Genomic DNA, 11,799 nt, shown 5'->3' with positions numbered 1-11,799 from the left:
ACCTAACAACTTCCTGGCTGACATTAGTGATGGAGAAAGGTCTAGTGGAGACATATGGTCCTGCATGAGCAACCATCAGACTCTTATTACCAGTACTAGTGCCTCTTAGGTGATGTCTGAAACTTTCCCAAAGGATCATGTGTTGAAGGCCAGGTCCTCAAAACAGCAGTGGTCACAGACAGAACGTGTGGGAGGTGTTCCATTTATAACTTACAACGGATGGGTCTACACCTTAATGGGCTGTTAGGAGGCAGTAAAAACTTTAGGAGGGGGACTTTGTTAGCTGAAGTAGGTCACTGGAGAGAGGAGATGACTTTGAAGTATGTGTCTTCTGAGACCCTTCCTTCCTTCCCCACCCTCTCTCTATCATTCTATCTTTCTATCTCCCTGTATCTGTATCTCTATCACATTTGTGTCTATTTCTAGCTCCTCTCTCTCTCTCTCTCTCTCTCTCTCTGCTTCCTGGCTACCATGAGGCGTTGACCAGCCTCCTCTATCTCTCACTCTCTACCATAATAATGTTCTACCTCACTGCAGGCCCAGAGACAACAGAGCCAAGTAACTATAGACTGAAACCTCTGAAATGGGAACACAGATAAGTCTTGCCTCCTTCAAGTTGATTTTTCTCAGCCATTTTATCATAGTGATGGGAAGCAACACAGGTGCTCTGAATGAGCTGACCAGGTACCATCTTCTAAGTGTTATACACGTAGTTAACTCTTTTAGCTCCAACAATCCAGTGTGGTAAATCCTATTATTGTCCGATTTCATGGAGAACTAGGACCAAGCGAAGTGAATAACTGTGTGGGAGAGGTAGGACTGGAGTTAGCCCTTGAATCAGGTTCTGGACACTGCCCAGACCTCTGGTTTAGATGGCCTGGGAAGTATGTTAGATGAAGGTGTTATTGCTGTCCTGTTTCTCTTCTCCTCAGGACTGTCTGCAAGCTTTTGTTTTACTCATTTTCCTGTGGCAGTTTATCATTTTGTGAGTCAATAAAGAGCCACATTTTGTGGAAATCACATGCTCTCCATTCTGTGAGGGAGGACCACACAGCAACCCTCCCATGAGGTAGATACCATTTTTATTTGTATTTCATAGATGTACACATTGAGGCGTTGGGCCATCCATAGTGCTCTCAGCTGTGCAGGTGGGTCTTCAATCCAGAGATTTCCAAGCTCAGTTCTGCACAGTGCTCCTCTATGTGAGCAGAGGCAGGTAACTGCCTTCTTCTCCAGCCCCTCCCACACCTGGGACATGAGCAAAAAGCCCAGGTAGCACCAAAGAGGCTGCGTCACAGGGACAGTGCTAAATTTCCACAGTCGCCTTCTTTCTCTTTATTTGTTGAAGGTCCTTTGCAGGGCTCCTATAAGGTTTTTAATTTTAATTTTGGTGATACTAGAGTTAGCTTACTTCTTCAGAGAGGCTAGCACTTGGTTCTACGGTTTAGAAAGACTCATTTGCATGTTGGACCTACGGTGCACAACTTAAGCTTGAGGAGATGCTTATATTGGGGCAAGGCATAGGGAAGCACAAGCAACCTATTCTGTGAATGTCACAGAGCTGAGGATGGGTCTGGCTCACAAGGGCTGTGAGGTAAAAGCTCACAGAGTGCCTGGGATGATTGCTACATGTGCTCATTCAACATCTGAGAACAAAGGGATAAATGAATAAAGACTTGAGTCCCTGAACAGGTTCTTTTTTATTTCTTTTTTTTTTTAATTTTAGAAAATAAAAATCTGGGCTGGGAAAGTGGCTCAGTGGTAGAGTGCTTTCCTCTCATTCACGGAGCCCTGGGCTCGATTCCTCAGCACCACATAAACAGAAAAGGCTGGAAGTGGCACTGTGGCCTAAGTGGTAGAGCGCTGGCCTTGAGCTGAAGAGCTCAGGAATAGCACCCAGGCCTAGAAGTCAAGCCCCACTACCGACCCCCCCCCGCCAAAAAAAAAAAAAAAGAAAAAAAAAGAAAAGAATAGAAAATAAAAATCTTTGATGACATTATAACTTCTTTGGAACCACTGCCATTTTCTTCCTCATTTTTAAATGTAAAATTTTTAGATAACCAGGATAATTACACAAGCATCTATGGCCTCCTATATTTCATCATCATCCAAGAACTCGTGTTTGATGGAAACCATACTTGGGTAAGAAAATGAATGCCTATTTTCATAAAAACTCTGCTTTGATTACATCTAGGATTGATCTCCAAAATGACAACACTTTGTAGAGAACTAAAGTCAGAGGCATGCTTTCGCACTTGGTTAAGCTGCCTTAGGAGGTGTTGTTCAGCTTTATCTCCTTATTTCAAACATCTAGAGATGCTAGAAACTTCCATCAGCCATACATCTATAAATGTCTGGCTTCCAAGCAGCTCTGCCTAGCCCCCACCTCCTGAGTTCTCATATAATTTCATTAGGTGGGTCTGTTTGTTTTTCTATGAAGAAAAATTTAAATGTACAGAAAAGAAAGCCTTGTATTTCAAAAGAAACTGGAAATCCCAAAAGCCTTCTAGGGGTGGTAGTTACAATAATGACTCCCTGCAAGGGGTGGGTGTGGACCTTCCACAGGCAGGGGCAGCCCTCCACCACCTTCTCTCCCACTGCTGTTCCAAGTGGCCTGGCTGCCAGGCCCGGCACAGGCTGGAACAATGTGGCTCTTTGTTATGGATGGATGATTTACAACACGCAGGCGCAGGCAGGCGACCAGCTCAGCCCCAACACCACCACCCTCCCTTCTTTGCCTTTTCAGACATGCTTCAGATTCAGACAGAAACAATGCCTTGGACTCTAGCTGCAATGTTCCCGCCTCAGTTCTATAATCTTAAGGAAAATCAAGTTTTCCTCACACTCCTAATTCTGAAGGGCATCTAATTTTTCCTTGAACAACATCACACCAAAGGATTTGTTGTTATCTACTAGTTTTTATTTAGTTAAGGAAGTTAAAGGTAGACTCAGAAAGATGATCAATAAAAGTAAATGAAAAAGAAAGGGAATTGGTCACTAATCCAGTCAACTAAAGACAATCTGACATCTTTGTAAAAATGAATTTTTTTAAAAAAAATATGAGCAATCCATGTGAAGTACCTTGCAACACCTGTGATTCTTAAGATCCTTCTGGCAGAAGTCAGTCATAGACACAGTAAGTAACAGAGACACTGCAGGTGGAGGTGAATCTGGATGGTGACAGTCTGGTATTGGTATTTCCAGCTTGGCCAGGTCTTTTATCTTTTTAGCAGATGTCAGAAGCCAAGGTCTGGGTGTAGTCGGTCAGTGGCAAACAGCAGCTCAGGAATGTTAAGTGGCTTCAGAAGTCTCGTGGACAGCACCATGACCTACAACAGCAGGGACCAACCACCACAAAGAGTCAGAGAAGTCAATCCCAGGTTACTAGATAAGAAGAAATAAAATGCAACCCATGTTGCAGGGGACACCCTGAAGGAAGGCAGGTTGAATGCCACTTGGCACTGGAAGAAGGGAGTCACAGCCTTGGAAGGATGACCTGCAGGACAGCTGGGCTGGGTCTCCTGGATGTTAATCAACCCACCCACCTTAAGAATGGCTGAGAACAACACTGGATGCTTCTGAGCTGACCAGCCCCTACCTTGCTGCTCACTTGCATATAGTTAATGCCATAATTTGTTCTCAATATTGACGTTTCTCTGCCTTTCAGGGATCGTTGGCTTCCCAAGAGAGCATTAGAAGTTATACCTAAGAGGAGGGTGCTATACTTTGGGATGAAGATGGTGCTGATGATTACCTTAGCTTTTAGCACCACAGACTGACTGGGTTAAACCATAGACATTCACTGTTTTACAGCTCTAGAGACTAGAAATCTAAGATCTGTTGGCAGAGTTGCCTCCTTCTAAGGACTGCAATGGAGAATCCATGCCATGCCTTTTCTCTCTATATTTCCTCTACACATGTCTGTCATTGTGTCCACATTTCCCCTTTTCATCTGGACATAGTCACACTGGGTTAGAGTTCATTGGATTAATAGCCTTATTGTATCCTGATCATCTGCAAAGATCCTATTTAAAAAAAGAAGACACATTCACAGGTCTTGGGGGAGGAGTAGAACTTGAATATCTATTTTTATTTTTAGTGAGGGGGATAATTCAATGGGTAAGATCGCTGATGATGATAGCAGTTAACATTTATTAGTTCATATATACCAAGTCCATGGGATTTGATCTCCACTTGGTCCTCATCAGACCCTCAGGAAATAATGACATTTATTATTCCTACACTATAGATGAGGAAAATAAAGGATGACAAAGTTAACTGGTCAGTCTAGGACACACCTAAGTGGTTGAGTCAGGAGGTCCAAGGCCCCATCCAGGCCTGGCTGCTTCCCCTCTACTACTTGTGGGTTCCTTTGGCTGCTTGCTGGGTGATGTTTCCAGCTTCCCTAAGCCTGGATTTCCTGCTAGGGTAGAATTCTCCCTGGAAGACTGGGATAGCTTGCTCCCCACGGGCTGGGAGTGTGATTCATTTTTAAGGATCAGATGAGGCTCTGACTAAGCAGATACTGTTCATCTACTGATGAGGATGTGATCATGAGAAATGGGGAGGGAGGTTCAGGAAGGAACTCCAGAGTCCATTTGGGAAAAGGGTTTCTAAAGCAGAGGTCAAGTTGGTCTGGACACTGCCCTGACCCCCTTCTCCTGCCCCTAAGTCATCCCACATCCATGAACTGACCAACTCCCAATCCAACTAGCTCATGTACTTGATTCACGGTAAGGAGGAGGAAGTGGGGAGGAGCCACAGGTAAAGGAGGGGAGGAGAAAAGGAAGCATTTTCTTCTTGTTTTTCTTGGAAGCCAAAGAGAGAGTTTGAGGACAGTGCATGCATTCCCGCCGCCCCCCCCCCAATCACCTGTGTTCAAGGTTTCTATATTGTTTGACCATGTGACACTGAGAATCTCTACTCATTCCAGGTTTTCTTCACCAATGAGGGCTCCACACCAGAGACACTGGCCAACCCTGAGTGGCCCCAGATCTCCTGTTGATTGTCTAGACACTATGCAAAATTTGTTTAGCTAGGAGGTCAACCAGCTCATGTGTCTCAGAAGGAACAACTAGCTGAGCTCATGGCATAGTCACTGGGATGACAAAAGCTCCTGCATACGTATACAGGAAGTGTGTGGCAGTCATTAGCTGCTTTTCTATTGGGTTTTGCTACTGAGTCTTCCAGCTAATTACTATCTAGAGAAACATGTATGTTCATACATAAGTTTTCCAATAGAGCTTTCAGGGAGCACTACAGACTCCTAGCAATTAGGAACAATTAGGAAGCCGCTTTAAAATGCACACATCAAGACAGAAATTCTTTGTGACCCTCTGAGGTATGAAAGGCCTGAAGAGCCCCCTCTGATTCTAGGACCACCAGCCCCCTACACTGCCATCCCTGGGCTCCTTGGTGACAGGAAAGGTGGTAGATTCTTCTCTGGTATGGTCAGAGGGTTTCCGAGGATTGCCATATCTTGCTGGCAGGATTGGGAAGTTGGAATGGAAGTGTTACAGAGTCAGTGTATGCCAACACTCGAGAGCAGCAACCACAGCCCAGCTCTCAGGTCAGGCGGCCATGGGTGCCGGAGACCATGCATTTGGTGTCCACCCCAGGCTTCTCATGTGTAAACAAGCAGCCATTTCCACAGCATGGCAGGTATCAGTTCTGCTCTGTGCGGCAGAGCCATGGTGTCTGGATCCTGCCCTGGGAAGAGGTGAAATGAGCCAGCTGGGAAACAGAGGTTAGGGGGTTGTGGGGAGGGGAGAGGGTAGGACTGAGCCCAAGGACTCTTCCAGAGAGCAAAGGTTAATAGCGCAGGAGTAGGAGTATGCAGCCTGAGTTGGACCATAGCTAAGCCAGCTGACCTAGAGAAGCTGAGGCTGAATCTTCTCAGGTGCAGGGTGCAAAGAAATTCACTGTATAACACTTAGCATGATGCGGGCTTTGGAGAGACCCACAACCACAGCAGCAACCCTGGTCTCTGTCACCAGCACTGTCCTCATTATTTGCTCCAACTTTGGGCAGCTCAGGGGCATCGCTGGGCGAAGAAGGGAAGAGGCAGAGGAGGTGAAGATGCCAGAACAACCTCACCAAGTGTAAATCTCACATGTTATTCACAGGCTTCAAATCCTTGCCACCTCCTTGCTGCTTTTGATATGCCCTGCTCTGGAGTCCACTCACTGCTGGGCACCCTGCGTCCCAACCATCGTTCCAAACCTCTTCACCGTCTGTCCTGAGCACCAGCCACACTCAATATTCACAGCCTCACAATGGACAGACACGATCTGAACAGAGTTTGCAACTCTTCGTGCCTAGAGACTCCTATCTCTGGCCCTTCAGTTCAGGTGTCACCAATTCCAGGAAGCTTTCCCAGACGTTGCCCTATTCAGACACAAACCCTGAGAGAAAAACCTGTCCCCTGATGTTGGCATCTCACAGTGTTCCCTGCCTTCTTCACTGGGCTCTGTCATCGTTACTTAGCACAGCACAGGTCTAGTTTATTAACAATGAAATCAGCAAGAGGAATATGACCAAGGAGGCTGGGATTTTAGCAATGGTCAGTGGGAAGTTTTTTTTTGTTGTTGTTTTGTTTTGTGTTTAATTCAGGAGGACTAGGCAGCTAAATGGCTCTAGGTAAATTTGTTCCATAATAGTTCAACAAAAAGCATACTTGTCTAAAATTCCTATGTGAAGAGCAAGCCAAGTCACAGTGTAACCGTCACATACTGTACAATAATTGGTGGTCCTCCAGTAATTTTACATCTTAGGCATTCCTGGCACGCAGAGTGCTTTTGAGTATTTTCATTTGGCTAACATAGCCCTTCAACTTCTAAAAAGTAGGCCCCAAATGGGGGAAAAGAAACACTCAAAAGAGAAAGAAAATGTTCAGAAGAGCCCCCAATGAGCTTATCAAATAAAACCATTTTTTTTGAGACAGTCTTGCTATATACTCCAGGTTGGCCTCAAACCCTTGATCCTCCTGTCTCAGCATCTACAGTAGTGGGGTTACAGCCATGTACCTTATACCTGGTTTAGAGTTTAAACAAAGCTGGAACACAGCCATGGGTAAATGGAACATTAGAGAGCTCTCAGCCAAATGAGTCTTCTCCAGCCTCCAGGTGTGAGCTCTGTGGGCTGCGTGTACTCCTTTGTCCACCATCTAGCAGCTCCTGTTCTGAGTTTTCTGGTCCTCTTTTTTTCTCTTTTTGTGTTTCTGTTTTCTCCTTCTCCTGTCCCTGCCCATTCTTCTTCCTTTCAGCTAGTGATAATATTTCTTCTTCTTTTTTTAAACTGTATTTTTTTTGTCTTTTCTTTTTCGGTACAGGTGATCGAACCCAGGACACTGCATTTGCTAGGCAAGTGCTTTGCCACTGAGCTACATCCCAATCCTGGTGTTGATTTTTCTCCCCTTCATCACAGGCCTGGCCATCATTCAGGGCTCAAGAGTCAGCCGATTTTTAACCTTTACCCCTCATCTCCTGGCTTATCTCAAAAGAATCAGCATTCAGCAGAGAGAAAACAGGTTCTTTAATAAATGACACTGTAGTTTCATGGCAGCTATGACTTAGATGCCATCAGCTATTGCTAATGACAGGCAGGTCCACTGGGGAGAATTTGAAGATGGAGCTCCCTCATTGACAATAGGTATTTAGGACAATGCAGAAATATTGTGTGTGTGTGTGTGTGTGTGTGTGTGTGTGTGTGTGTGTGTGTGTGTGTGTGTGTGTGTGTGTGTGTGAATGAAATATCTGCTGGCTGACTATGCAACAGGGGCAGAAGGTACCAGGGATACCAGGCTCCATGGAACTACATGCTCCAGCAACTGCCTGGCCCCATGCTGTGGTGCTTGCTCTCATGCTCATTCTGAGGTCTGCCCTGTACTCAGGTCCACCTGCAGCCCAGCCCTTTACTGCCATGGGCCCACTGGATATTTATAACATCATTTGCAGTCTGTACAAAATTATCAATTCAGGCAGATGGCCTTGGTGGACAAGGAGAACCACAGAGAAGCATACCTTTCTGTCCTATAGTTTACCAAATGATTTCAAGGGCCAGGCGTTCCCTACCCCAGCAGACGCTCAGGCTGGCTTTCCTGGTCACACTGTAATTTGCAGCTGCTGCCATCTTCCTGTTCTATTTATGCCCAAGGTGGAGGAGGCAGGAAAGTTTAGGATGTGGATTTCATAATCCTCTGATTTCTAACAGTGAGAATCAAAAGGGGCAGATAGTAATCTTTTAAACTTGACGGATTTTTTTCCAAAGCAACTCACATAGGCACAAGTGCCAACATGCATATTTATCCATTTGAAGAGCTTTTTTGAGAGCAGAAAATAGTGAGACACTATCTACTGCTGCTTATATATGCTCTTCACAGGTGTATACACATACCCATGTTAAGCCAGAGGGGCAATGGATTATCTTTTCTAGAAAGTGCCTGTGAACCACATGATCTGCATTCATGATGCTCCACAGCTAAGTGTGTTGGAGTCCAGATCTGCTGAAGGCAGTAAGAGGGGGAGTTTAAGCATCTTTTCACCTCGGTCCCTTGTGATTTGTTGTCATTATTGTCCCTCCCTTGAAGGTTCCTAGCAATTTAAAAACAAAATGGAGCAGGGATCTCTTTAAGCCCCTCAAATTGCATGCATATTGGGTGTGTGATTATAATTATGAATCTGCTTAAATATATTATTATGTCCTCATTTAACATTCAGTTCCAAAAATGTGTTAGTGTAAGAAAGTGGGGGTAGGTGACACATGCACCCATCTATGAAAAGCAGCAGGAGGCGGGCCCAACTTCTGGCACCATCTTCTTTTTCCCTTGATCTGGCAGATCCTCTGTTTTCCCAGAGAGCATTATTTCTCATTATTTTCTTCTCACACTCACAGGGCTCTGCTGGCCTCACTGTCACCATCCGGCTATGGAGCCAGACTTAGGAGATATCCTGGTGCCCCTACAAGTGCATTGTGAGAGGGGAAGGCCAGATGGAGACTTCTACCTTGATCTGCTTAGGATGGGTTTAGGGAGTTGTATTCCTTTGTCAAGTCAAGGAAAGAGGTGGTGTGTGTGTGTGTGTGTGTGTGTGTGTGTGTGTGTGTGTGTGTGTGTGTGTGTGTACACATGTGTCCATGGCCTGTTGTCTGTCACTTGTCTTTTTGGATGAAGGCTGGTGCTCTACCACTTAAGTGATACTTTCTGGCTTTTTGGTGGTTAATTGGAGATAAGAGTTTCACAGACATTTCTGCTTAGGCTGGTTTCAAACCACAATCCTCAGATCTCCTGAGTAGCTAGGCTTACAGGCATGAGCCCCCAGGGCCTGGCTAAGAGAGCTTTTGTAGTGAGGAGCTTCTTTATTTGGCTCATTTTCTGTCCTGAGCGCATGGTCAGTGACTGTGGGCAGGGAGAAAAGAGAACAAGTCCTGTAGTTGGGACATGGTGGCAGCTCCTTATGTTTCATGCTGACTTGTCACGCTTTGTGTAAGAGAGCTCATTTCATAGGGGCCTTAAGAAAATTCCATCTGGGGGCTGGGAAGGTGGCTCAGTGGTAGAGCGCTTGCCTTACATGCATGAGGCCCTGGGTTCGATTCCTCAGCACCACATAAGCAAAAAGAAAAAAAGCCGGAAGTGGTGCTGTGGCTCAAGTGGTAGAGCGCTAGCCTTGAGCTGAAGAGCTGAGGGACAGCACCCAGGCCCAGAGTTCAGGCCCCACAACCGGATCCCCCCCACCAAAAAAAAAAGAAAAGAAAATAACATCTGTTTCCTTGAATAGCTGATCCCTGAATTCACTTCACATCTCACCTCCAAATGCCCCCTGCCTGAGGAGTGTTTTCTATCACAACCTCTGGAAGGAATAGAGGGGGGAGGTGGCCTTAATTTCCTCTGCTCTCATCAGTTAGCATCAATGGGGTGGTTTTCAGCTTCAACTGTGTGTGAAAGGGAGGCTGTGTGTGGGGCTGAGGACAGGCGGGTTCTCAGGTCTGCATCCTAGGGGTATGAGTCAGGTGGCTGTAAGGTATGAAGACAAGATGTGGGGGATGATTTGGGGTCCTGCTTTATATGTCTGTGGAGCGGTCATGTGGATTAGGTACACGGCCAGCTTGCTTGTTAAGTTCTCTGTGCCCACTAAAGTCAGCTCTAAAGAGCGAGAGCCCTGTGGGAGGAGAAGGGCACTGGGACTTGGTTGCTCATGGGGGAGACAGTCCTCAGAGTAAAACTTCTCAAGACCGGAGGAGGCTGCCCTGGGAGGGGCAGGCCTTCACTCCATGCTATACTATCCCGTGTGAGTTGGCACTGTTCCCACTGATGATCAGGTCTGAGTAATTCCATGGTTGCTACTTGAACCTTGGGTGTCTCCTGGTACATGAGTTCTGAAATACCTACCCCTCCAGTTAGGACATGTGTGCTCCCAGCAGAAGTCACTCTAAGCAGAGGACAGGATTGGTACACATGCCATTGTGCCCTGATGTCCAGGCATATCTACAAGCAGGAGGCTGAGTTCTGTTAGCCTCGGGCCAGGGCAGCTGTGTCTGTTGGGTGTAAGAGGGGCAGGGACTTTAGTGGGCTGATGTCACTCAGCAATCTGCAGATAATCCCCTGCCTCACAAGCTGGGGGCAAGGGCTCTGTGATCACTACCCTGCCTCAGTTTTCCCAGGCAGGTAGAATCCTCTTAGGGCTCGTTGACTTTTTGCACAAAGGAAAAGCAGCCTGAGGCAGAGCCTTAAGCCTTGAATCCCCCTAAAGCTCCAAATTCCTTACAGTCTCTTTCTGCAGATGCCTGGGTTGCAAGGTCAAGCCTGCAGCAAACCTAAGGCAGGCTCCAGAACTGGGGATTACTATGTCTGTCCCACTGTTACAATGCAGCCCTGTTCTGAACTTCTAAGAACTTGGTTCACCACGGAAGGGACAGTAAGAAGCCATCTTTCTGATTTAAATGAACAACAGCCACAACAGATAAAGCCAATCACTCATGAAACAGATGCTTGACTCTCCTGATAGAGTGTGTTAAATGAGACTGGATTTACCAATTCATCAGAAATGTCACTAGCTATGACAATAACAGGCGATAATAACAGAAGTGGTTACAGTGCATGTCTAGTCTCACTGAAGAATCAGGTATGGTTTCCTAAATCCTCGGTTCTGAGATCTAGGCACCAATAAGGATCAACTTCCCAAGTGGCTGAGTTACTCAACAACAACAGTTTGCTCCCCCCAACTCCATTCTCTTAGTCAATAAATCCAGCAAACCACCAGGTTTACTAAGCTTCTGCCATGTCTCAGTCCTGGGTAACCCTTGCCTTCCAGGAACCCATGTCTGGTTTAGGAGCATAAGCCAGCCAGCAAATACACAGTGGTCAGTGAACACTCCTGGGCATCATTATGTAGTATGGGTTTGGGATGCTAGCAGAGATTCAGGAAGGGCCTGGGGCAACAAGCAGGACTGCCGCAGGGGAGCACAGACCTCCATAGCCAGCTGTGTGGACTCATAGAGCTTAGGCTGGAGGCAGGACACAGGGCAACAGCTCTGATGAATAAGCAGATAGGACCGGGCTGAATCTCACTGCTCCTGGTTTGTGTGAGCTATGTGGACAGTAAACCAACTTAACCAGTCCCCCCATGCCCCTGTCTCAGGGAGTATTTGAGGACCTGTAAGCAAGGGCAAGGACTTTTTTGGGGGGAGGAGGGGTGGTGAGGTGGTCAGTTGTGGGGCTTGAACTCAGGGCCTGAGAGCTGTCCCTGAACTCTTTTGCTCATGGCTAGTGGTCTACCACTTTGAACCACAGAGCCACCTCCAGTT

The 11,799-nt window shown here is 46.4% G+C and overlaps 1 protein-coding gene across 2 annotated transcripts in view; it reads right to left on the bottom strand.

Moving 5' to 3' along the window:
• Positions 1 to 2,898: 2,898 nt before the first annotated feature.
• The window catches only part of Scfd2 (sec1 family domain containing 2), a 311,750-nt gene continuing 302,849 nt past the window's right edge, over positions 2,899 to 11,799 (bottom strand). For both annotated transcript variants that reach the window (XM_070012469.1, XM_070012470.1), the window contains one exon: positions 2,899 to 3,329. In XM_070012469.1, coding sequence (XP_069868570.1) covers positions 3,237 to 3,329 — 93 coding nt within the window. In that variant the 3' untranslated portion in view covers positions 2,899 to 3,236. The remainder of the gene's footprint in view (positions 3,330 to 11,799) is intronic.

This window comes from Dipodomys merriami, unplaced genomic scaffold, assembly GCF_024711535.1.
Source record: "Dipodomys merriami isolate MVZ:Mamm:240054 unplaced genomic scaffold, mDipMer1.0.p SCAF_9, whole genome shotgun sequence".
In the NCBI taxonomy this organism is placed as follows: Eukaryota; Metazoa; Chordata; class Mammalia; order Rodentia; family Heteromyidae; genus Dipodomys; species Dipodomys merriami.
This window is presented reverse-complemented; position numbering and strand designations above follow the sequence as displayed.